Raw genomic sequence first — 26,510 nt, 5'->3', positions numbered from 1 at the left:
GCTTCCCATGTTTTCTTGAGCATATGTGGAATTTACTGAGGCTGGTTTCGCTTACTGGTTCTATTTCTTGCTTCTCCTCAGTCCTCGGCATTCACAAACTGCCTGCAAACGCAGCAACTGACATCACGTTCCCCATGAAAGGCTGGAGGGGAATGGTGGACTGGGCCAAGAACTCGGAGGACAAGGTCACTGTCTCCAAGAGCATCCTGTCTTCAGGGCTCTCAGGTAGGCGGCACAGCCAACACAATTTTTTTCCTTTATTTTCTAAGAGTAATTCCTTCTGCTTGCCTGGTCTTCAAATCCTCTTCCAGATCAGCTGGATTTGCTCACAAATGTTTGGACATCAAAGCATTGATGAGTGCAAATAAGGCTTTCAAATATGGCCTGACTAAGAGTTCAAACTAAACTCCTCACAAAAGTTCAGGGGCAGGTTTAGTGCCTGGGTGTGGATGTTTATCTTTTTCTAAAGAAGCAGGAGAAATTGCCAAGCAATGCTTTAGGTGCCCTCCAAGCCTGGATCCAGACCTGATGGAGCCATCTGAGGGTGAGTAGCTGGGAGTCAGCAGGTCAGACTGAGCAGCTGATGGCTCTGAGTCTGCTGCTTGGACAAGCTTTGATAGATCTGGGGATTTATGGCCCTTGTGTGAAATTTCCTGCCCCCAGGAATGAAATTCAGAGGCATTTATCACTGATGCTCCACATCAGGGCATGGATAGGAACCCCAGCATGGAGGTGGTGCCTCAGCCGAGGTGGCCTCACTGCCAGATCTGGAAAAACACCTGGAGGTTTCTGGGATGGTCTGATGGATGAGAGTCCCAGCAACCAACCACACTCAAGGTGCTCATCTTTTGGCAGAGACAACACTTGGCAGGAATGAACCCTGAGCTCTCAAAAGCAGGACCCTAAATTGGGCTGATTGCTGGGAGGTGATGGGATTTACTTTTGGCACTGGTGGCTTTGAGAGCTGCTGGCTCCGCCTTCCTTGGGACAGAGGCTGGAGACTGAGCTGTTGCTGCAAAAGAACTTTGGCCTCGAGTTGTCACACCAGGACCTTTTGTCACGGGCCTCCCTGCCGGGGATGGCATCAGCCATCACTTCAACTTGGGAAATCTGAGGGCAAGAGCAGTTAAGTGACACCCCCAAGGGTAAACAGTGAGTCACTGGCAGAGCAAGGACTATGTCAAGCACTGCCTGTGTTTGGTTGTGCCTTGCAGACAGCCTGAGCTCCCTGGGAGAAGCTGGAGCACGTTGGGAGCATTATCCCAGTTTGTTTGTGGATGCTGTGGTGCCTTCACCTCTAGAAATCTTTAATCACTTGTTGGAAAAATTGCTGGACCAGACCAAGACAGAGCTGATCCTGCTCTGAGGCTGAGGGCTGCCCCAAAAGTATCTAGCTCCCCATGGAGCTGTTTTCGAGATTTCTGTTGGCAGCATCCTCACACAGAGCTGCTCCAGGGCCCTCGAGCTGTAGTGACTGAGCAAACAAAACATGACATCCACCCTGAGGAAACAAATTCCAATCAGTGCTCACCTCTCCATGGTTTCCTGAGTACCACCCAGGGCTCTTCTGCCTCTGCTTTATTCAATATCTTGTGCTGGTGGTGTAGTTTTTGAGGGGTTACTCAGTGATTCCTGCAGAAATCCACCTCGATTGGTTTTGATCCTCACTTTTCTCTGGGAACAGGAGTAGCTATCCTGAACAAAGTGATGAAGACAGGCAGCTTCATGAGACCAAATCCAAACCCCTTCACTGCTGGGAGTTGACTTTGAACGGTTGATTTCGATGGACCAACACTGATTTATGCAGCTGGGTGACAGAATTGCTCTGCAAGCCTGTCTGTCAGTCTCTCCCAGCTGTGTGCTCCCCAGATATCCCAATTTGATGATAAGAAAGACGGACATGCAGAGCTGTGCCTGTCCTGCAGTGATGGAGCAGACACACTGTCAGCTCAACCTCAGTACAAGATTAGCAGAGGAGCCCCACCTGGTGCTTTCCCAGGCTTCTTCAGCCTTGCTTTTCACCCAGCCACTTGCTTTTTCTCCCCATGAAAATCCAGCCCTGGGCCTGCCTCTGCTGCTCGTGGTTTATCTGGGGAAGTTCTTTCTGCAGCTGGGCACCGTGAGGTAGTAGAGGAGGAGGAGGAGGAAAAATAAGAGGAGAAGGAGGTCAAGTGACATGCCCAGAGGTCACACAGATGATTCAGAGGCTCATCTGGATCTGCTGCAGCCCCCAAAGGCAGCACATGAGTTTTGGGGTCAGAGCAGGCGCAGCGGGACCTCTCCCCTTCCAGCTGGCCTTGTCGGCCCGAGCGCAGCTCTTCTCTCCGATGGCCTGATCGCTGTGGATGGCTCCAAAGGCCTCCAGGTGGCTGCAAGAGACCTTTCCCCCCTGCAGATTTGTCTGCTGTGGCGCTGTCAGAGGAATTTGGGGCTTTCTGAATGGGGGAGCCTTGGTGAGGGCAGAAATCTGGGGTGCCAGGTCACCCCAAAGGAGCTGAGCCCTCCCTGTGGTGACAGCAGCCACTGCATCCCACTGCAGTGATGTTGGCATGGGCCGTGCCCCAACACAGAGCCCTCCACCTCTGGCCATGCTCCTCCAGAGGCCAGATCCTGCCCCTGGGTGTCCCGTGGGGACAGCTGCCACCCTGATTGTCTCAGTGCTGTTGTCTTCTTCCCTCTCCTCTGGTGTCCTGCAGTGTCGGACGACTCCTCTGTCTTCGTGGTTGGGACCGTGCTGTACCGGAACGTGGGCAACATCCTCTCCCTGCAGAAGTAAGAGGGGCTACCTGGGGATGGGGAACAGCTGGGGAATCACCAGGATGGTCCCTCTGGCTGCAGAGCACTGGTCCTCCAATCACTGGGTGCAACGAGACAGATTTTTGACCTGCAGTGGGGATATTTTGCCCACCGTGTTCAGGTGGGGCCAGGCTCATGCATCGCCTGCCGGAGGTGCAGGAATGTTTTCCCCACCCACGTGCAGCACCCCAGACAGGAGGGGAGGAAGCTCAGTGCTGCCGTCTCATCCTTCCCTGCCAGCCTTCGCCCTCCAGAGATGGAGCCTCACCCTGCCCTCCCGGCCACGAGGGATTTTGGCAGCCCTGTCAGATGGGGGAGGCTCAGCTGCCCCGATCTCCCCGAGCTGCCGGAGAGCTGCCAGGCACACGGAGCCCTGGAGAGAGGCAGAAGACAGGCTCGGGGAGGAGAGAGGGGAGCAGAGCACGCCTGGCTGCACATGTCTGCCGTGTTCCCCACGCTGCAAACTGCCTCGGGCACCAAAGCTTTTGAGTTCAGCGCTCCCTTCCCTTTTCTTCGCTCCCCTCCCTTTTCCCCTCGCTCTTTTTTTTATGTTTTTTCCTCCCCAAGACTGGTACTGAGGCAGTAAATTAAGCATCCTAAGGCACCTTCTAAATCTGTTCTGCACTGATTAGCGTGAGCCCATTTACCATAAACACCAGGGCATCTCTCCTCACCGATAATCATTTAAATACCTCCAGATTTAGCACTGGCAATGGCAAAAGAGCTCCGAGTGAGTGCAGAGAGGAATTAGCAAGTCAGCCAACTGTATTCTGTAATATCTTCCATTACAGCAGTGGGAATTAGATCAGAAGGGCAATAAACATCATTGGCTCAAATGATCCAGTGGTATTTCAGCTTCCTCTGGCCAAGCACGGAATGAGCTCTGATAACCAGCAGCTGCGGCAGCCGCAGCCTCTGAACAGAGTTCCCACGGGAGAGCTGATTTAAGATGTTCCTTAATTAAAGGACAGTCCCTCTTTAAAAAAATCTCCAGTCTTGAATCACCTGTGGAGAGTCAAAGGGAAAAAAAAAAAGATAAATGAAAGCAGAAGCAGCAGTAAAACATCTCTTTCTTCAGCGCTGTGCAAATGGACACAGCATTAAAAAGGAGAATGTTGTTAAATAACCATGGAGCTGCCTGTGGGTAAAAAATACTTCTGACCACTGAGGAGAGCAGCTATTCCTGGGAACACGTAAGAAATATGAACCCAAACCCTGGATTGAACCACTTTGATTCAAGGCGGAGTAATTCTTCCAAGAAGGGGGAAAAAAAAGTAGATTTAACTCAGCAAACAGCACCAGCTGAGCTGTTCCTAATTGTCCCAATTTACCTCCCCCAAGCAGCAATTCCATCTCTGAGTCACACATTACTCTGTCCCCTTGGATCCAGAGAGCCCAGCGGATCTTGGCAGCTGTGACAATTGGAATGGGCTCCACACAGAACCTGATTTTCCAAGCCAGGGAGGTGAGAGGGGCGCTTGGTCCCAGCTGGACTCTGCTGCAGAGGACACGGACAGCAGAGAACCACCAGCCTGGACCTCCCCGTGTACCCAGCACTGTGTTCACAGCTCTTTGCACACCCTTGGTGGCCACTCAGGAGCCCTCTGAGCTCCTCTGAGCTCCTGCTCAAGCCCCATCTCCGTGTGTTTTGTTTTCCTCCCAGAAGCTGGGCTGCAACGTGCTTGTAGGAAAAGCGACTCGTCCTCCTCCTGAAAGATTCCCGTGACACTGAGTCCTCCACCCCCGACAAGCTGCTCAGCTGCTTAATTACCTTCTCTGCCAGGAGCCTGCCTCTCTTTTTAAGGCTGATTTTGTCTGACTTTCACTTCCAGGCACTTGGCCTTCGGGTGGGTGACTGAAAAGCTCCCCACATGCAAAGGAGCTATCAGACAAGCCTTCCAACAGAGAGATTTTGTTTGTTTTCCTGCACCTGGATCGATTTGTGTCTCTGCCTCGAAATCCCTGTGCTGTTTTCCTCTCTCAAAGTGAAACTGAACCCAACAGCACAGTGGAATCCAGGCAAGGAGGGTACAGACAGAAGTTCTTTGCTTCATCTCAGTGGAAGGGATCTTAAAGAACGTCCCATTCCAACCCCTTGCCATGGGCAAGGACACCTTCCACTACCCCAGGCTGCTCCAAGCCCCATCCAACCTGGCCTTGGATACTTTCAGGAATCCAGGGCCACCCCAAGCTTCTCTGGGCACCCTGTGCCAGGGCCTCACCACCCTCTGAGCAAAGAATTTCTTCCCAACATTTAATCCAGACCTCTCCTCTTACAGTTTAAAACCGTTCCCCCTTATGCTATCACTATTTACCCACATAAAAAGTTGCTCTCCATTTTTTTATGAGCCTCCTTCAGCTTCTGGCTGAGCTGCAGTTTCTTGGCCACTGCTCACCCTTCATGGTCTGCACACCGATGACTTCTGTGTTTTAACAGCTTGCCATGCTGAAAAATCAAATTCTCTTTCTGTCTGTGATTGCTGCATCGATTCTCACCTGCTCCTCAGCCTCCACAAGGAGGTTTTGGTGTCATCCCCACTGCTCATGCGAATATTCAGCAGCACTGACCCGAGGACTGACCCTTACAGACACAGCCTCTAATGAAGACATGCATTGGTGGTTACCTTTCAGCAGATCCCATTTTTATCTTCTTACAGCTGCCTACTCCCATTGATTTACTCCTTTCCTTTTCCTCTGTAGGGTGATAGCTGGGCTTTGTCACTTCATTCTCTTTTTTTTCTTCATTTTCTTGTTTAGTTTTTTCCTTTTTTTAAAAAAGGAAAAAATATTTTTTGATTTTTTTTTTCTTTCCCAGTTAAATCAGTGTTGTTGTTCCCTCTAGTGTTGGTGAAACATTGGCTTTTTGAGCATTTACTTACACATCCATGGGCAATTCCAAATATTTTTTTTCCTCTTTTTCTTTAAACCCTATTTTTTTTAGCTGCTGTTAGGCAAGTGCAGAACTTTCCCACCTAATTCTTTTTTAAAAAGAAATATAAAATCCAGAGAGGAAAGTAAAAGATTTTTAGCAGTACCTGCAAATTTGGTGAAGATTTGGATAAGGAAGGATTTCCTTTGTCCGTGGATGCCACACAGGGGCCGGGAACAGCCTGATCTGGATCTACCACTCCACTACCAATTCCTTCATGGCAACACTTTCAGTACTTTAAGCCTTTTGCCTCTTTAAACACCAATAAACTGCAGAAAAAACAAGGAAACACCGTGTATTTACATATTCAGTGTCCAGGGAAGTGTCGACAAAGAGTTTGGCTTTCCAGGAATGGGAGATACCTCCTCACTTATTGCCCCTCCCAAGAGCCAAATCTCCCAGGGCTGCCAGAGTTATTACAATATTTGTCTGGGCACAGACATTTAGACATCTACACGAAAGGTTTGGCCTTTTTCTGTTTGCTTTTGGTCCTCAGGGAATGCAGATACACACCAGTGCCTCCAGCCAGGATTGTGTGCTGCCCCATGGATAAGCAACTATGCCTCAGCCTCACTGCAGTGCAGGCTAAGCCAGCATTGGAGAGGCAAAAAAGGATTTTTTTTTTTTGAAAACACGTGAAATCATAGAATATTCTGAGTTGGAAGGGATCTACAAGCATCACTGTAGTCCACATGAGCTCTGTTTCCTCGTGGCAGGGACAGAAAATGAGCCCAGGAATATTTTATTTCTGGGATAGATACAGACTCTGAAGTCCCGTTGCTTTAGGGGTTGAGAAGGTTTATGAAATGGTTTGATTTTAGAGGGATAAATGTGGATTGGCTGTGAGGGGAGCCCAGAGGGCAGAGGATGGGGTCTATCAGCAGCAAATGTCCTTGGGGGTATTTCATAACAATGGGGTCAACCCCTTCTGCACTGCGTACATTAAACCTTGCACCACCAGTGATGGTTGCCATGGGATCCCCTGCTCCACAAAAATCCCTCTAAAAGCTCTCTTTCCCCTCTCCTCCCCAGGAACAGCACCGTTCTCAACTCCAAAGTCATCTCCGTGACTGTGAAGCCATTCCTTCGGTCTCTCCTCACCCCTCTGGAAATCGAATTCTCCCACCTGTACAACGTAAGTGGTTCCTGGGAACCTGCCCCATCCCGTGGCTGTTTTTGCTTCTCCAGGGCAGGAATGTGGTGGTGCAGGGAAGGTGGTGGTTTTGATGGGTTCCTGACATATTTTTTTTTTTGCTGGCACAGGACCCTTCAATCTTCCCCAAAAAAACCTCCAAAAACTTCATTTCCAGAGCAGCAGGAGGGTGACACTGCTGGCACAGGGAACACTTGGGCCATGCTTGTCCCCAGTTCACACCATTTCATTGTGGGCATCATCACACAGGAATAATTGTGCGCTCATTAAAATAACTTGATGTAACCATGGTCTTCCTTGAGGAGGGAAAGGCAGGGGGAAAGGTTGCCTCCATTAATTCCGGAATATTACTGTTGTCCTCAATTCTTTCCAAGGCAGGCAAAAATTCCCTCCAGGTTCTTCTGCTCAACCCTAAGTAGATTTATGGGATGGACATTTACATACCCCAAGGCTTGTCCTTGTGGAGATTAGATGCCCTCCTGAGGCTCTACAACATGAATATTAAGATCTGTCGTGTCTGGACTCTCCTGGAGGGATTTTCCAAAGCTGCCTCAGACAGCTGGAGTCAGAGGCAAACCTCTTCCAGGGGTTTTAACACACCTGACCCCCTCCTGCAGGGCTGTGGTTCTGTCCCACAAAAGCAGAGGCTGTATTTGATCCACTTTCCAGAAGGGAGCAGCAAAAGGATTCTGTGTGAGAGGAGGGATAAGGAGGAATATCCGCAGGTTGAGTCAGGAGAGAGGCAGAGTCAAATCCCTCTGCAGTGGTCGTGATGCAGAACAAACCAAGGCATATTTTATGCTGGCTTTTCAATCCCAGGGTGGCAAAAGGCATTCCAAGGATTTGAGATCCATGGCAGCTCACCTGGTGTATCCCAGACACTTCATCCTTAGAGCAGTGGAAGGGGATTTACAGGCCCCACATTCTTCATTCCAGTCCAGACACTCCACAAATAGCATGACACTGATTTGTTTCTATTTTCCCTTTCTTGTCTCCTGGCAGGGAACCACCAACCAGACCTGCATCCTGTGGGATGAAAATGATGGGTGAGTTCTGCGGCTTTCCCTTTACTCTCACAGGTCTGTTTGCTTTTTTTGGGCGAAATCATCACAGTTTTAGCAACGATATGTCAGTTCTCACTTTCTATACTCAGTGTTTTCCTCACCCTGGTGGGGAGTGCCCCTTCCTTCACACGTGCACTGCTCCTCTCTGAGCTGTCTTTTAGTGCTGTTCTGGGTTTTTCCACATAAAGGATGCATGAACTGGGACGCAGGACTGTGGAAGTTTTCAGACTGAACTCAGCAAAGCCATGCTTGTCCTTCTGCAGCCCTCACCCCAAATCATGCACCATAAAGGAGAGTGACAAAAAATCAGTTGCAAATAGGGCCTGTGGAGGTGAAGCTCAGGTGATAGGAACTTTATGTTGTGCTGCTGTGATATTGAAAAGTGATTTTTGTCAGAATTCTAGGGATGACTGGTGCTGTTCAGGAGGGTTTGAGTTAGGTGGTTTTGGCCAGAGGGGAAAAAAAGCAATCCCAAGTTACCATGAAGAGTTGGGACCATAAATCCCATGTGGGGAGTAGTTGTCAAAGAATGTGTGTCTTAGAAAGAAAAAAACCAAACCCCACTCTGAAAGTGAGGTCTTAAATCCTGAGTGAATTTGACAAGGATACAAAGTGCTTGATTTAACAGTGGTTTTACTTCACTGACTTTTGCATCTCAGTTTGAGCACCTACCTGGCTCCTCTTCTGCTTGCAGTCAGTTCCTCTCCTTGAGATCTCAGGCATTTGGCAAATGCCCCTGCATTTATTATTATTATTTATTATTATTACCAGCAGCATCTGAAAAATGATTCCATTCTTGTCCTTTTATGCTCCATTAAGTAGCATATGCACACAGAGGCAGGCAGCATATTTACACTCAGCTCAGTTCTTGTTGGTCTGGGATTAATTTGGCAACTCTGAGTGGATCCAAAGCAAATCTGAAGAACCTAGAGGGTCTCCCTGCTTGTAGGATCACACCCGTGTTGTAGCCCAAGGCAGAACTGGTCCCTCTGGCTTCTAGTGAAAATTGCTCCAGCATTAGAAGATGGTTGAGAGGCAGGTGGAGTTCTAAGAAGTTAATAAAAGAGGGTTTTATAATATTTTCTGTGTGCCGAAGAGTGTGTGGGTCAGCACAGAGGGTTGGATTGGTGGGCAGGTTCAGGAGCTGGCCTGCTCTGCTAGATCTGTTGTTTCTCCACGCTGGAATGGAATTAAAGCACTTGTACAACAACCCGATTTTTGGCAAGTAAAGGCAGGAGCTGGAACCATTGCCCCTTTTGCTCTGCACTCCATCCCATTGCTTTTGGCTTTCCAAGAGAGAGAGAGGGTTGTGTCCAGGAGCATGGAGATGTTTCCCTGCCATGCTCAGACCTGGATTTAATTAGCTGCAGACTGAGCATGAAAAGAGCAAAATCCAGTTTGTATGTGGCTGAGGGACAGGGATGCCATTCAGGGTGGATACAGAGATCTGTCAGAGCTGGCCCTGGGAAGTGCCTGGTGGGACACATGAAAGTTTTCCCAGTGCTGAGCATGGACTGAGAGGTTTGGATGGAATTTCTGAACTGGAGGCAGAGCAGTGCCCACTTCAGCATCATCATCTCTGCCTCATCCTAGAGAATGGGTTTGGGTTGGAAATGATCCTAAAGATCATCACATTCCCACCCCCTAGACCAGGTCACTCCCTGCCCTGGGAGCTCTGGCTGCTCCACACTCTTCCTCCCAAGGCTCAGCAGCTTGTTGGGCTGCCTGTTGTCCCTCTGGGAGTGCAAGATGCTGGGATTCCTTTCAATCTTTCATCCCTGCATCCCTCCTGGCACCAAAGAGTGGGAGATAAGAGCTGAGCAGGAAATTTCTTGGCACCAATGCCACGGTTCAGTTTTCAAGGATGGATTCCAACCCCCCAGCATATTGGTTGTGCAAATGTCACTGCTAAGCCTCCATTCTCCCCGTGTTTTGGGGTTTTGGGGGTGTGTGTGCACGCCTGCAAGTGTTTGGAACTAACATTTACAATCTCGAGCAGCTGAAAAGCCCCAGATCCTGATGTCAGCAGATTTCTGCTCGGACAGTGTTCCAAAACTTAGAGCTGATCCAGCGAGCTCTGGCGAGGGGAGCTGCCAAGCTGTTTGTGCAATATTTTAAAAGCTGATTTGCACAACATTTTAAAGCTGATTTGCTACCACTGCTGCCTCCTGGGAAAGTCTAATGAAAGGCAAATTATGTAAACCCTGTTCCCCGGTCCTTACTGCTCACCTCGAGCTGGAACAGCGTTCTGGAGCTGTCAAGTGGTTTGAATCAAAATTTTGGGTAATTGTTTCCTGCTTGGAACAAGACCTTTTAGGCTGCACCCTGAACTTGTTGCCTGGTATGTGGTAGAGTCACCTGACTGATGACTCTGTGCCAAGAAACCCCGTGGTTCAGCCACTCTTTTGTGGTTCCTCTCTTTGCTCCCACCTTCTCCTTCCTGCCACCTCTCCCTGTGAGCTGGAGGTTTTCCCACCAATCAGTCCCATCAGGCGGTTGTGCAAATGGGTGAAACTAAGGATGTCCCATTCCTGGAAGTGTTCAGGATCAGGTTGGAGGGGGCTTTGAGTAACCTGGTCTAGGGGAAAATGTCCCTGTCCATGGCAGAGGGGTTGGAATTAAATGTTCTTGAAGGTGCCTTCCAAGCTGAACCATTCTGCAATTCTGTGAAATCCTGTTTCCCAGTTCTGACCAATTTAATGGATTTACAGCTTCATTCCCTTGCCTGTTCTCCACCCTGCCACATTCCCTGTGCAGCCCAAGCCAGCCTGTTGTGGTGTTGCTTTCTCAGGAGATGCTGAGACTCCTCAAGGTTCCTCTTTTGCTTCTCTCCATGTTCCTGCTCCAATGATGGGTGGCCAGGTGGGGCTTCCCCACACTCACAGTCACCCACCTGAGGCTGCAGATCTTGGTGACTCAAATTCCCCCTGACTCCAGGGACCCAGCCTCTGGATTTAACCCTTGCCTCCTGTGGCTGAACAGGTACAGAAACTGGAAACCTGGAGCAATCCTCCCATGAGAGCTGTTCCTGCAGCCACCTGAGCTTCCAATCCCATCCGGAGCATGCCAAAACCCTTTAAAGGCCACTTAAAATCCATGGGCTGTGGAGGGTTGGACTGTAAAATTGCAATTAGGACCAGACAATTATGTGGTGACCATGTGCTTCCTCAAAGATGGAGCTGTCGAACAGAGCACTTGGAAATAAAAGAAGAGGAGGAACCCTTGAGTGTTCATTCATTTGCATTTAGATGGATATTTAAGCTTGTACTATTAACAATGGATTTTTGATTTAGTAATCCCAGCCCCTCTGAGTGACTGTGAGATTCGTGGGTGGCACCTCTGCCTCTCTTTTCTCTTTCCCTTGCCCCCAACTCCTCATGGCATGAAATAGGAGGGGAGAAGATCGGGGACTGATTTCTGTTGTGTTGGGTGCTGCGAGTGTGATTAATGAGCTTAGCATAGGCTGAGTAAATTGAAAGTTGAAATCAGAGAATGATTTGGGATTCTCTGGCTCTCCTCCAAGGGTATTCATCTGGAGTAATTATTGGCTGCTTAGCCCTGATGAAGTGAAAACCCCAGGCAGGATCTGGTCTCTTGCTCCCTCTTTCTCCTGCTGGGACAGGAGAGGGGTTGATAAAAACAGCCATGGATGTGTGTTCATGTTCTTGTGCATCACCAGGGTTGTATTTCTCACCTGCCTTGCCCTGGAGAATAACAGGGATTTCACGTGGCAATGGGACCAGGGAGACAGAGCCAAGGCTTGTTACTGGTAGTGACAGCATCACTTGATGTCTCTTTACAACTCCCTGAAAGGACATTTTAATGAGGCTGGAGTCAGTCTCTTCTCCCAGGTAACAAGTGGCAGGACAAGAGGAAACAGCCTCAAGATGCACCAGTGCAGGTTTAGATTGGATGTTAGGAAAAAATTCTTCACTGGGAAGGTGGTCAGGCTTTGGGATGGGCTGCCCAGGGAAGTGGTGGAGTCACTACCCCTGGGAGTGTCCAAAAAATGTATGGGTGTGGCACTTGGAGATGAGGTTTAGTGGTGAGCACAGCAGTGCTGAGTGAAGAGTTGGGCTCGATGATCTTTTCCAGCCTTAACAATTCCATGATTCTGTGGCTGCAAAGGAAGATGTGGGAATATTTAGTGTTGCAAAGCAGTCCTGCTGGAGCACGGGGATGATGAGTCTGGGTTCAGAACATCAAAGCTGTGTTTGGGTGTTCTTTGAGTGTGGGATCAGACAAATGGGCAGAACTGGTGTGAGATGGAAAGGGACAGTCACAAACCACAAAGTGTGGGATGTCTGACAAGGGCATGGAGTGATCGGATATGGGGCAATGGATTTAAAGTGAAATAAAGTAGATTAAGATTGGGTGTTAGGAAAAAATCCTTTACTGTGAGGGTGGTGTTCAAACCCTGGAGACTGGGATGACCAGAGAAGTTGTGGATGTCCCATCCCTGGAAGTGCCCAAGGCCAGGTTGGACAGGGCTTGGAGCAACCTGGAATAGAGGAAGGTTTCCCTGCCCATGTCAGGGGATTGGAATGAGAAGATGTTTAAAGTCCCTTCCATCCCAAACCATCCTGTGATCCTGTGAAGGGTCTGGAGAGGCAACATGAGATCAGGCTGCAACAGGTGAGCACGAATTGTCCCCTCCTTGGTGACAGAAGGGTCCAAGCCAGCTGAGGGCTTTTATTTTAGCCCCCGGTGCAGGAGACAAAATCAGGACATGCAGGTGTGAAATCCAACCCCAGACACACAAAGAGTTGTCGCTGTAGGACGCAAAAGACAGATGAGAGACTCGAAATATTTCAGAAGGCAAAGAGCACAGAAAAAATGTTTTATTGTCTAATTCTTACTACCGTTTATAAGGTGTTCCAATATAGGCTTAACATGACTGGTGAATAGGAACGACACCTCTCTAATCCCATTGGTTAAACCAGAGAAACAGCAAAACACCACCTGGAGAAAGATTGTTTTGAGAAAGGATAGTTGTTTGCTAAGATTGTTTTGAGAAGAAACTTTACTGAGATATTTTTCCTTGGCAAAAAGTTAGCAGCTGCTAGCAGGCTAAAATCTCTCAGAGCCAGAAATATCAATCCCACAGAGAGTGAGATCCAGCAGGTCTGCATTGCCAGGGGAACCCTCATCCCACAGGGAACGCCTGGCTCCATCAAGCAACTCCTCTGCTCCTCCGTCTCATTAGAATAACTAAGCACTCTAATAACCAGGCATTACAATAACTGATCTTAAGAGGCCTTTCCAATCCTTCCAAAATATTTGCATAAAAGCTTTTCAGCTCTTGGAAGAGAAAGCACTTTGGGAATTTGGTTTTAATTCAAGGACACCCTCGGCTTCCTTTGGGAAAGATCACCTGTCCCAGTAATTAAAGCCTTTCACCTACCTGCCTCAGGAAATGCAAACCTTGCTGTTTGGGAAGGTGACCTGTGTGAGTGAGCAAGGTTGGGCTTGGAGAACAAAACAAACACTGCCTCAGCTCTGGGGTGAGGTGAAATCACTTGGAAGCTCGTGGTATCCTAAAATACAGCTCCCAGAGGCTGAGGACAGTCCTGCTCATGGGACTTTTTCAGACAGGAGCTGCTTGAGGGGGTTGGGTGCGGGCTGTTCCTGGAGGTGGTCACACAGAACTACAAACCACTGGGAGAGTTTTGAAGTGTCAGAGCAAGGTTTTTTGGGGGGTGTTTTTGTTTGTTTGCTTTGTCTGGAACAACTCAGAGGTGCTCCCAAAATGTCCTGAAAGGAGGAATTGTTTGTATAAATTTTTCATAGGGTAATTGTACTCTTTGGTGTTTATAGTCCAGCCACCCCATAGTCTTGAAATGCAGCTGCTTTGCCTGAAATTCCTGGGTTTTTTGGGTGGGATTTCCAGTGGCTAATCTGCAGAATCCAAAGCTGTCTGTATTTCTGACTGCATGTCCTGTGTGATCACAGGAAAGTCCTGGTAAAGCAGCACAAGGAGCAGGACATAGTGTGAGCTCCATGGGCTTCACACCACTTGTTGAAAGAGAAAGGCATTAACTTTTCTTTCCTGTGCTTTTGGGGGCTTTTTCTGATCCCAGCCTTGCTGGTCTGATTCCCTTTGTGCAGCTCCCTTTGTTCCTCCACTCTCCACCACTATCATCCCCCAGAAATCATTTTGCTCCTCACATCAGTTAATCCATCTCCCAGTGCCTGTCCTTTGAAGAAAAGCTTTCTAAAGTCAAGAAGCAGCTCCTGTTTCCCCCTGTCTGTCAGCCAGAGCATTAATGACCCTGCCAGAGCTGTAGATCAGGCAGTCACAGCCCGTCTGGGCTGACAGGGATAAATGATTCCCCTAGACACAGACACTTCACAGAATCACAGAATGGTTTTTGGGTTGAAAGGACCTCAGAGATCATATCATTCCACCCCCCTGCCATGGGCAGGGACACTTTCCACAATTCCAGGTTGCTCCAAGCCCTGTCCAGCCTGGCTTTGGACAATTCCAGGGATGAAGCAGCCACAGCTTCTCTGGGCAACCTGTGCCAGGCCTTGCCACCTTCACAGGGAAGATTTTCGTCCTAATATCCAACCTAAATCCATCCTTTTTCAGCTTAAAGCCATTCCCCCTTGTCCTGGCACTCCATCCCTTGTCCAAAGTTCCCCTCCGGCTCTCTTGGAGCTCCTTTAGGCACTGGAAGGGGCTCTGGGGTGTCCTTGACAATTCCTTTTTCCCACACTGGACACCCCCAGCTCTCCCAGCCTAGCTCCAGAGAAGAAGGGCTCCATCCCTGATCATCTTTGTGGTCTCCTCTGGAATCTCTCCAGCAGTTCCTTCTCCTCCTGATGTTGGAGGCCTCAGAGTTGGACACAGCTCAGGAAGGGTCTCACAGGAGCAGGGCAGAGGTCACCTCCTCCCTTGACCTGATGGTCTGTTCAAACCCTAAAACCCTGTGAGAAATCAATGCCCTGCTCTCCCCTTTGGATCCATTAATGACCTATTACATAATAATTTTATACAAATTATATATTGTATCTATTTTTGCTGCAGCACTCCAGCTGTTGGGGAGCAGCACTGCCCTTCCCTTCATGTGATCCCGCACAGGGTGTCTGCGCTGGTGTTTGCCAGTCCCCCTGTTCCAGCTCCATTGCCCTTAATCAGTTTAATGCCCCACATCTTCAGCTGCAAATCCTGCCTTTCCCAACTGCTCCTGTGGATGTGCTGAGGGGATGTCAGTGAGGGAAGAAAGCACCGTGCTTGCAAAGCCTGGCTACACAGGGGCATGCAGGGAGGTTAATCTGAATATTCCCATTAGTTCCCCTGTGTTAAACCCAGTTAAAAGTATCCCTTAATTCAGCCCGTCTGACTGCACTTGCAGTGTGCAACCAGGCAGATGGAATTGTGGTCCCAGGAGCCTTTTTTTCAGCCCTGGATGAGAGCAGACAAAACAGGGCAATGCAGTGAAACCCAGTCACACCTCCAGAGCCTGAGGATTTATGTCTGCTCAGCCTGGGCTCTGGGGCTGCTGGGAGCACAAAGAAGGACAGATTCCAGATTCCAGGGGGGTTGTTTTGCCAGACAACCTCCCTCGTTACAAGGACACCTTTTCCTGGGAGTTGTTACCTGGATTCCAGGTGTTTCAGGAAAGAGGTGGCCAATTCTGTCAGCACAAAGCAGCAGAGCACAGGACTGTGTCCATCCCTGTTTGGGACAGGAGTTAAAACTCCTTTGGCCTTTGCTGGGCTGCTTCCCAGCGCTCAGAATTGTCCATGGAATTGGGAAAACAGGTGCTGGACTGTTCTCCAGTGCCTTTCACAGCACAGGATGCAGGAGAAGCTGAGAAGGAGAATGCAGGGCTTCTGCTGCCTGGCAGCAGAGCAGGGTTTAATGGCTTTTGACAGAAGGGAAAAAGGGAGAGGACAGGGGATTCAAAGGCTCTGAATCAAATGCTCCCTTGCTTCCCTAGTAAAGGGGTCGGGAATAGGGGTGGAATAAAAGAATTGTCTCCACAGACCTGGCAGAAGCCAGACACTGACACCTGGAGGATGCTCCCACTGGGAAAGGGGATTTGGGTTCAGTGATGTTATTCCCAGCCTTGGCTCAATGCTGAGGGTGAGAGCTGGAGCCTCACGAGGCTTGGGATGGTTTCTGTGTTCACAAGTGTTTGTGCTGTGTATTCTGAAAAAAAAAAAAACCAAACAAAAAAACCCCAAACAAACAAAATAAAACCCAACAAAACAAAACATAAGAAACCAACCCAACAAGCACCAGGAGCAGCTGAGGGAGCGGGGGGGGGGCTCAGCCTGGAAAAAAGGAGGCTCAGGAGAGACCTTCTGGCTCTCCACAAGTCCCTGACAGGAGGGAGCAGCCAGGACAGGGTCAATCTCTTCTCCCAGGTAACAAGCGACAGGACAGGAGGAAACAGCCTCATCACCCCAGGGGAGATTTAGATTGGATATTAGAGAAAATTACTTCATGGAAAGAGAAGGCAAGTCCTGGAACAGGCAGCCCAGGGTGGTGGCTGAGTCACTATCCCTGGAGGGATCTAAAAGATGCACGGATGTGTCCCTTGGGGTTGAGGTTCATGGTGAACATGGCAGTGCTGGGTCAAGAGTTGGGCTTGAGGATCTTTTCCAGCCAACAGTTCCATGATTCTATGGCTGTATCCTTGTCTTGCCTGCATCCCTGCCAGCTCTCCTGGAGCCATCTTCACAGACATGCCAGGCTGCTGACAGTGGCTTGTGGTGGAAATCCACCTTGACTTCCCAGGTGGCTGTAACAACACAGCCCAGGCATCTGTGTGTGCTGGTGGACAGCTCTGGATCACGGCTGCAGGCTTTGAGGTGTGGGGAAAAAAGGCAGGTTGGGGAAATCTGCTGCCTGCTTTTGGTGTGCTGCAACTCCAGTGATTCAACAGGCAACAGGGTGCAGCTTTGCACCAGCTTCAAGGCAGGCTCAGGTGCATGGAGGAGATGCAAAGAGCTGCACCAGCAGAACGTACTGCACCATCCACGTATAAAATTCAGAGTGGAGCTGCTTTATCTCCATGTATTTCTGTGGTAATGCACCCTACTCCCTCAGCAGGTGCTTCTAAACAGGGAAAGAATTTCAGTTTACCTTTAGACATTTTAGGAAGTTAGCTGCAAAGTTATGTGATTTTCTCATTGTAAGTGGTTCAGAGCCAGCACAGAAGTGTGGATTGGACTCTGAGAGTGTAACTCAACGTTTGTTGTTCATCTCACTGGGCCAAGGGCCAAAAAGCCCACCTAAGCTGTTAAGTACTAAAGAGAGAGAACAAAGAAACTCCACACATTTTGAGTTGTTGTAGTAAGTAGGAGACTTGTCTCTATACTGTGCTCAGCTTTGCTTTTGTTTTTGTATTGTTTTCCACATTATTAAAACCTTTTTGATTTTTCAAGACACACTCGATCATGCCGTCTTGCAAATTAATATTAGCCACATCTCAACAAGGCTGGACTCTCAGAGGTGTGGGTTTAACCCATATGCTTCTTTGCTGGATTGGTTGAGTCTGCCTTTATGGGCATGAGAAAGTCTTGTCTGGGTACAGAGCTACGCTGTCTAAATGTTTAGAGACACTTTCTGTCTCTAAACCTGCAGATCTTACCAGGTTTGTATCCTCAGGAATATTGGCTTTGCCGGGAGCTGAGGGCTTCAGAGCAGCCTGTGCCTGATTTGAGGAAGGTGTGTCATGACCACAAGTGCCTCAGGACCAGGGTTGGACAAAGCCCAGACCATCAGCGCTAGGGAGGTGTTTGAGTGGGTGATGTTTTATGTGTCTTTGTTAAGGGCACAAGAAGAAGTATCCCCATCAGGCTTCTCTGCTCGAATTCCTTGCAAGACTGAGGCAAGTTCAGATCAACTTCTTAAAATGCCTCATTTTTTAATGAATCCTTGAACTGCAAGGCAGAAACCCAGCAGTACCCACCACAACCAAAATAAACATTGTTTTTCTAAAATTTCATCATAGGAGCAGAGAATGATTTGAATAGAGAGGGACCTTCAAGATCATCCCATTCCAACCCTGTTCCATGGACAGGGACACCTTCCACTACCCCAGGTTGCTCCAAGCCCCATCCAACCTGGCCTTGGACACTTCCAGGGAAGGGGCATCCACAGCTGTTCCGGGCACCCTGTGCCAGGGCCTCATCATCCTCCCAGGGCAGAATTTCCCCCTAATATCTAATTTTATCTGTTTTGTCCATTCCAGTCCCAGACACCTCATTCTCATGATGGGATTCCATGGGAAATGGTCAGGGTGCAGGTTCTTGGGTCCATGCCCTTGCTCAAGGGTGATGGACTGGCAGGATGAACAAGGTAGGACTCATGGACGTGGTGGAAAAGGCTCCAGAGCTGGCACACTGTGAATAAGGACGGGGAAAGTTTGGCCCTGTTTGAAAGAGGAGAAAAGGACTTGTGTTCATTTTCACCTGACTGCTTGTGCACCATGCTAGAAGATGAAATGTTCTTGCTAAAACAGCAGCAAAAAGAGGCCACAGTGCCTGGGATGCAGCCCTTGTCTAATGATGAACTTTCTGTGTGTCTGGGCAAATCAGTGTAAGCTCTGTGCCTCAGTTTTCCCTGAGCCTGCTGTGCTAAATAACATCAGACAGCTCCTCGAAATGTCAGGAAATCCAGGAGCGAGGAGCTCCTTCCAGTGAGCAAAAATAACTATTCCTATTTATCACTGAGAACTGGTTATCTAAAGGTGAGTTTGATGGTCAGGCTGGTCACCCAGAGGAGCTCCCATCGTGTGTTTTGCTTTTTGTGGGCAGCAGGGAGTGTCACCACGTGAATTTTGGTCTTCATGAGGTGGAATGAGGAGACTCAGGGCCACTACTGCGAGATTGCTCACGTGAGGGCACGAGACACCAACCTGTGCATCCCACCTGAGCTCTCCATGGCCTCTCAGCCCCATGGCAGAGAGGATTAGCAAAAACATGGAATATCCAGCCTGCTCTGACAGCCAACTCGATTTGGAGCTCCACAGATTCTGCCAGTGGCCCTCCTTGAAGGCAATGAGAAAAACTCCTGGAGAGGACAAATCCTCTGTGTCCTGACCATCGGATTTATTTGGATGCACTTTAACCCTCAGTCAGAAAAATAACTGATGCAGCGAGGTCAGAAAGCCCAATTTCACAGAACAGAACGATTTTCAGACTTGTCAAGGCTCTTTCCAGGGCTTTACAAATCCTTTAATTCAATTATAGTGCTGACCAGTTGGAAGATGAGTGTTCATCTCCCAGAGCTCCCTTCTGCTTCAGGCCAGAGCTGCATCTCCAGGGAGTTTAATGGACATGTGGAATGTCGGTGGGATGTCAGGACAGGGTTTTCTGCTTGTCTCTGAGGGAATAATTTCACCCTCTGCCAGAGCCTGGTGCATGGCAGGGTGAGGGTGGTGAGGCCCTGGCACAGGTTCCCCAGAGGAGCTGTGGCTGCCCCATCCCTGGAATTGTCCAAGGCCAGGTTGGACAGGGCTTGGAGCACCCTGGGATAGTGGAAGGTGTCCCTGCCCATGAAACAGGGTTGAAATGAGATCATCTTTCAGGTCCTTTCCAACCCAAACCACTCAATGATTTTATGGTGGTGGCCTGAGGCCTGACCCAGCAGGAACCTTGATCTTCCCAGGTTTGAGGAGAGCCTTTCTTGCTGCTGAGGATGGAAGTGCAGGCCAGCAAACTGGGTGGGAAGCACATCAGCCCCCCTCATCCACCACCAGCCAGCCAAGGAGACAAAGATGGAAAGGGTCATAATTGCACTGATGAGTGATGGGCTGTCCCCAGAACCTGAGCTGTGTCATTTTCAGGTGGGGAAGGAGAAACCCAGGGAGTGATTTATCCTCTGTCAGCCAGGAGGAGCAGAGCAGAGCCACAGCTCAGCTCTCCTGCCCTCTCTCACAGCTCTGCTCTGAATAAAAGTTAACTGTGGCCTGTATTGGGAGAAAAGGAGCCCAGAGGAGCTGAGATCCCAGAGAATGCAATTCATTTTCAGCTGTGGTTATTATTTATTCAATGGTGCGTAGAGCTCATATGTCAAATCTTAAGGAATGCTAAGCATCCTTCAAACCTCAGCAAGGCTCCTGACAGCTTCAAGGGCACTGCACAGGATTATCCCAAGGATTACCAATATGCATGTGATTTTTTTCACTCATAATCCTAGGCTGGGGCCTGGGCAAAGGGCTCTTGCAGGTTTTTTGGCTGTCAGATGGGATGTCTTTACCTTAAATCTTCCATAGAAGCCCAGATTGAAGCTGCAGTAATGTATCACTGCTGCTGGGAATTGTGTTCAGGCAGATCTTTTCCAGTCCTGGTATCCCATGTATTGGTCAAAACAGTGCTGGAGAGTTTCCTGACATTTAAAATACATTTGCTTACTGGTCGTGATGAGGGAGGCAGAACTCTGTGATGCAAATTCCTAAAATCCAGGCAGCTTCAAGAAAAAGGTGTCTCCACATGGAACAACACAGGGAGAGTGGAGGGAGCTCCCTGTGTCCAATTTTACTGCAGGATCTGGGTCCTGGGTGGGAAAATCATCCTTCAGCTACAAAGGTACCTGGAGGGAAGGGTTTTTTTCATGCCTAAGGTGTAATTTAAACATTCCCAAGACACTGAGATCCAGTGTGAATGCAGGGATGGGGAAAGCACACACATGGCTGTGGCTGTGTTGCAGCCCAAGGATTTTTTCAGTCATTAAAGTTGCACTGAGTTCCAGTAGAGAATCTGCTGCTCGTCCCTAAGAGAAACAACTCAGGGTGAGGGGGGAGATTGAAGATGTTTCAAATGAGACACCTGGAACAGGGCAGGGGAAGAATCACAGAATTGCCAATGGAGTGAAGTGTAATGGAGTGGAGTGGAGTGAAGTGTAATGGAGTGGAGTGGAGTGGAGTGGAATGGAATGGAATGGAATGGAATGGAATGGAATAGAATGGAATAGAATAGAATAGAATAGAATAGAATAGAATAGAATAGAATAGAATAGAATAGAATAGAATAGAATAGAATAGAATAGAATAGAATAGAATAGAATTTTCAGTTAAAAGGGACTTAAAACAATCATCAACTCCAACTGTCTGACCAGTTCAGGGCTATCCAAAAGTTGCTAAGAGGGTTTTCCAAATACCTCTCAAACACTGACAGGCTTGAGACATTGGCCACCTCTCTGGGAAGCCTATTCCAGTGTTTGACAACCCTCTGTGTAAAGAAATTCCTAAAATTCAGTTTGAAGTGATAGTGAGGTGTGTTCCACCACGGTGTTCCCAGGAATATCCTATTTGTGGCACAAAAATGTTTTTGATTTTTTTTCCCCCCCCAGGTAGCTATAAAAAGAACTCCCCCTCTCCACCCCCGCTCCTGGAGTGCTGCTGTGTTTGTCTCCACTCAGGCGCCAGCACCTCACAAGTGTTGTTAGAAACTGTATCACAGCACCCGGCACTTCCCAGCTCATTTCTGCCCAACTGGTCCAGTTTACAAGTGCAAAAGATGCTTTTGCTAATTGCCAGCTCTGCCAGCTCCTCCTGGGATTTGGGAGGCAGCTGAGGTTGTCCTGCCTGTTCTCTCTCCAGCAGCAGCAAAGAGCTGCTGTTGCTGCTGCAGTCTGTGAACCAGGACTTAGACGACGCCTATTACTGTCATGCCCGAGCATTTCGCAGCTTTTAATGTGCTGTTATTGCAACTGGAGCTGAACAAAAAAAAACAACCAACCAAACAAAAAAATCTTCTTTTCTAGGTCACTTTTAGCTCTGAATTTTCTTTTACGTTTGCCTTTACCCAGATTAGTGTTTTTTGGAGGGTTTAGGAGGGAGCAGTGCTGGTCCAATGACAAGTGTCACTTTGCTTTGGAGGCTTTGCAGGGGAGAGACGGCTTCAAAATGCAGCAGAACTGACAGGAACTCTCAGAACATTTTCTGCCGCTCTGAAGCAGGAGCGACGTGGGGACCCGCTCTCAGGTCCCCTGAACAAGGAGCATTTATTTTTGTCCTCCTGGCCTCCCTCCCTCCCCAGAAAAGCTTTCCGAAGAGGTGGCCTGGGAGCCCCCAGCTTGTGAGCGGTGCTCCTTCACTCTGACACCGCCTGTCATCTCAGGAAGGAAAGGAAGATCAAACAGGAGGATGGAGTGGGAGCTGTCACATCCACTGTACTTTTCCTGCTCAATTCTGTTACCCTTGGGCAGGTGAAGGCTGGGACCAGCAGCTTCATCCCTTTGGTCCTAACCTACCTGTCTGCTCGCTGCTCAGTCTGTGTGGATGACCTTGATTCACGAGTCAGAAGTGTTGGCCAGGGACACTTCAGGGGGGCTGGGGAGAAAACAGCCAGATTTACACCTTAGCACTCTGGTTTCCAAACTTTTTATTTTTTTTTTCCTTTCAGGACTCGTGAGTGTCAAATTCAATGTTCTGATCAACTTTCTCCACACACTCAGACCCCCTCTGATTTGCAGACACTCTGTCTCTCTCTCCCCAACTTGTTCTGCTTCCTTGATGGCTTCAGAAAGTTTCTCCTCTGCAAAATCTCCACCGTTTATTCCTTTATTCCTTATTCTGATGCTTATCTGCTTCTCTCCTCGGGGCATTCCCCTCTACCCACCTTCCTGTCTGGGATGGAAGGAGCTGCAGCAGCGGGAATCTCCCTTTTCCCACCCTCTGCAACCTGATCTCCTCCTTTGGAGATTCCTGGCTTCAGGTGCCAGATTGGCTTTCGGAGGAAGCGCCCTGGCAATGAGTAGTCCTGAGCCAGAGGATAAAAGCCTCCTGCTGGGATTCTGCATTTCCTCTGTGATGGTGATGCTGCCTGGCTTTATCCCCGTGCTCCCTGCTTCCCCTGGGCCCTGGCAAAGAGAGTGCCAGGAGGATTGAGTGCATCCAGTTGTTACTGCCTTAATCCATGAGATCTCTGTGAGTCTCAGGGGGACGTTGGAATTTCCCAGCTTGGGAGCTGTAGCCCCAATCCTGATCCCTGCATCACAAGCCTTTGAGCAGCAGGAGCTGGCTCTCCCTCTGGAAGGGTGTTCCAGTGTGAAGCAGAGCCCAGGGAATCTGTTCAGGTCTGCAGGAGGCGCAGAGAAAGGGCTGAAATGATCACCCTGCCAAGGGAGGAGGCAGAGATAGATGTGTTTGGCACTGTTTTATGTGCATTTTATTGCTGGGCAGGTTGTGGGAGGGGTGGATGGGCAGGAAATAAAGGACATTTCACCCCTAGGACTGTGCCTGCTGCTGCACCATCAGCAATTCCTGCAAGAAAAGCCACTCCCGGTGCTGCAAACCCCAGACACGACAGCAAAGACATTTTTCAGTGAAAATTGCTTTAGCCAGCACAGTCATCATTGGTGCTGCCTTATAATTGGCAAGCATTTAATTAGCTGAGGAATATTCCACATCTTCTCACTAAGTGGGAAGTCAGAAACTCCCTTTGGGATGAATGCTCTCCCAAACCTGTCACTGCACCTCAGCTGAACCTTAGCACATAAAGCACAGCAGACAGCTGAGTGCCAGTTTGCACAGATGCTGCAACATCTGTCCAGTTTGGGAAAGGTGGGTGGCTGAAGGTAGGGGTGTCACTGAAAGTGGGAATGGAGTGTAATGGAGTGGAGTGGAGTGGAGTGGAGTGGAGTGGAGTGGAGTGGAATGGAATGGAATGGAATGGAATGGAATGGAATGGAATGGAATGGAATGGAATGGAATGGAATGGAATAGAATAGAATAGAATAGAATAGAATAGAATAGAATAGAATAGAATAGAATAGAATAGAATAGAATAGAATAGAATAGAATAGAATAGAATAGAATAGAATAGAACAGAAGCCAAGACCACTGCCTGGGTTTTTTGGGGAGCTCTCTGTCTTTTCTGATTCCAGATGTACAGAGATACAGCAGGATGGGGAGGAGAGAGGAGAAAGCCTAAATGAAGACATATTGCTGGGAGCAGAGAGGTTTCCACCAGCTTGTATCTCTGCAAGCCGTTTTCATTAGCAGCAAGTGGCTTTAAAACGTTTTGATAGCAATCCCTCTTCGCCTGAGCTCCAGAGGGGCTGGCAGAGCGTTTGGGTACCAGCGTGGCTTTGGTTAAACACACTCGCAGTAGCAAAGCTGGGAAATGACTCCCCCTCCTCCCCCGTGACCTGCTTTCCTGAGAAAAGCACAAGCAGAGATCCGTGTCACTCCACTCAGCACCTGCTCCTTGCAAAATTGCTGGGGTGCTGTGTCTCCGTGCCTCTCCTCCCAGACAGCCATGGCAGGAAAGCAGGAATTAGAGGAGACCCGACCCCAGTCATGCAGTCCACTTAAAACCACTGGGATTGCATGGCAGGGGAAATCTTCCTGCAGGAAAACCTCTGCCAGCTTTGCAGATCTGGAGCTTGATTTGTGTTTGCGGCTCCTGCCCATGCAGGCTGGAGAGGGGAAGTTTGTTCTGCTGCTTTCTAGCTTCACTACAATCCTCTGCTTTGCTGCCAGTGGCTCCCTGCATCCCTGCATCCTCACAGCTGCCAAGCTGTGACAAGGTATCGTTCCCGGCAGCCTGGCAGCCTGAATCCAGCTGCCTCACTGTTCCCACTCCTCCCGAGGGATCTCACCCTCTTTCCTCTGATCCATCCGGGCCCTGCCCACCGGGGAGATGTTTACACCGACCCCCCACGGTGAGAAAACATCAGATCGGCCCCCAGGAGGGCTGGGAAGGGCTTGTTGAAGGAGAGGGGGCAGCGCGATCTTAAACATCAGCATTTATTTATTTATTAGCGTTCATTTAGCCACGGCTGCGCCAGCCCCCTCACTGCATTAGCACCGTCTCGATTTCCCACAGGTTTCCTCCCCTTGTGCAAATGCAAATCCAAAGCAAAGCCTCTGGATTCCTTTCTGCACCCACGTAAGCAAGGGCAGGAATCACACCGGTCCCGTCAGAGTGTGTTTTGCTTTGCATTTTATTTGCCCCCTCCCTCCCAAAACTTGTAATGAAGCAGCATTTCATGTGACAGGACATTATGGCTGCTCCGGGCACAGCATAGCAATGAGGAGGTGGTGCAGCATCCCTGATCCAGGATCCAAATGACCTTCAGGAGCAGGCAGATGTTGCTTTCCGAAATTCGAGCTGGGAACGAGGGAGGCATTCCATGCGTTCAAGGAGCTGCCAGCTCAGCTCCACTTGGCTGCTCCGCTCCCATGAAATGCTCATTTTGTGGAGAGCAGAGGAAAAGGAGGCCAAAGGGAGAGGAAGGAGCAAAGGAAAGCAGTGGCAGGGAAAAGAGCACAGCGAGATGAGCTCACACTGACTAAACCTTCTCATCTTCAGAGCAGCATCCCATGCCCCTGTGTGGGTGAGTACCTGTGTTGTCCTACTCTCACCTGGCTCAGAGCTCTCTGATGTCCAGCTAGAGGCTTGAAGTGCATGTCGAGTTTGATTTTGATGTTTCCCTGAGGTTCTGCTCAAGGGAATCCGGCCAGGAACAGCAAGGCTCAAGGCTGTGTTTGTCCCAGGGGAAGGGCTGCACCATAAGGGACAGGCTCAGACAGCCAAGTCATGGCTGTCCCATCCCTGGGTGTGTCCAAGGTCAGGCTGGATGCAGCTTTGAGCAACCTGGTCTAATTTGGTCATTGCTCTTTGACAATGAGCTTTAAATGCCCCTTCCAACCCAAACCATTCCATACCTCTTTTGTGGATGCTCCTAAGTCTGTATCACCCAGGAAATTCTCATCAGAATGTTAGAAAAAAAAAAAAAAAACCCTCAGGGTTCTAAAAAACTGAACCTCACAACCCCATCCAGTTCCTCCACTCCCTCACTCTCCCAGGAACAGGGTCTTAGATGCTCCAGTGGAAAATGTGAGTGGCTGGTGCTAAAAGGAGGTGGCAATGCATGAGAGACCTTTCTCCCGGCGATCCCGGAACGGGAATGTGCAGCAGTGCAAAAACCCGATGTGCTGTGATGGGATGAGGATCCTGTGCTCCCAGGGCTGGAGCCGAGGGGTGAACTTGCTTCACCTGCTCCACTTTGACGGGCACGTTGTCTGAGCTTTGGGCTGTGAAGGAGCAGGTGTGAAAGGTGCACTCCCACATCGAGCTCACCCACCACTCCTTTGGAGCTGGCTGGCAGGAGATAAATTAGGAAATGCTCAGTGAGCAGACAGCCCCAAAAGGCCTCAGCAGCTCCCCTGGATTCAGAGTGATTTGAATATGCCCCCAGAATTTATCTGTACATGCCAAACCCTTCTCTAATGACTGCTTGCATCCCCTCTCCTTTACTTCAGTGCAGGGCTTTCAATTTTTTAGGGTGATTGCCTTTCCTTGGCTTTTAATTCCCCTTCTCAGTTGGGAACACCAGAGCGTGAAGCCACCCAGAGTTCTTACGTCCAGATATCTCTGTCACTGTGATCCAGCTGCATCTGTGAAAACTTTATTCTTAGGAGATTTGTGTGGGTTTTTGTGAAATGCATTGAAGCAATTTGTACCTTTAAAGGGTCACATTTCCATCTTGGTTACGGTTAATCTTTAATCCAGCATCTTCATCTTTGCCTGCAGCACCTTAATTTGGCTTCTTGATTTAATTTCTTTTACCGTCTGCTACCTCCTCCCATTCCCAGCCCCT

The 26,510-nt window shown here is 49.1% G+C and overlaps 1 protein-coding gene and 1 long non-coding RNA gene across 8 annotated transcripts in view; one reads left to right on the top strand and one right to left on the bottom strand.

The window, feature by feature from the left end:
* The window catches only part of ADGRB1 (adhesion G protein-coupled receptor B1), a 288,143-nt gene that overhangs the window by 159,886 nt on the left and 101,747 nt on the right, over positions 1–26,510 (top strand). For all 5 annotated transcript variants that reach the window (XM_066175225.1, XM_066175218.1, XM_066175211.1 and 2 more), the window contains exons 14-17: positions 82–225; positions 2,697–2,772; positions 6,758–6,860; positions 7,881–7,924. In XM_066175225.1, coding sequence (XP_066031322.1) covers positions 82–225; positions 2,697–2,772; positions 6,758–6,860; positions 7,881–7,924 — 367 coding nt within the window. The remainder of the gene's footprint in view (positions 1–81; positions 226–2,696; positions 2,773–6,757; positions 6,861–7,880; positions 7,925–26,510) is intronic.
* On the bottom strand, positions 2,269–4,276 carry LOC136284816 (uncharacterized). Of its 3 annotated transcripts, none has more exons than XR_010719305.1 (3): positions 4,128–4,276; positions 3,471–3,801; positions 2,269–2,764 (listed from the first exon to the last, which is right to left on the bottom strand). It is a non-coding gene; the product is annotated as an uncharacterized lncRNA (long non-coding RNA). The 3 variants fall into 3 exon arrangements; XR_010719303.1 differs by lacking the exon at positions 4,128–4,276 and adding an exon at positions 3,924–4,016; XR_010719304.1 differs by lacking the exon at positions 4,128–4,276 and adding an exon at positions 3,924–4,016 and having other exon boundaries at positions 3,489–3,801.

This window comes from Chamaea fasciata, unplaced genomic scaffold, assembly GCF_029207755.1.
Source record: "Chamaea fasciata isolate MVZ Bird 193981 ecotype frontalis unplaced genomic scaffold, bChaFas1.0.hap1 SCAF_1, whole genome shotgun sequence".
NCBI classification, from domain to species: Eukaryota; Metazoa; Chordata; class Aves; order Passeriformes; family Sylviidae; genus Chamaea; species Chamaea fasciata.
The sequence above is the reverse complement of the archived record's forward strand: the minus strand, read 5'-3'. Positions and strand labels throughout refer to the sequence as shown.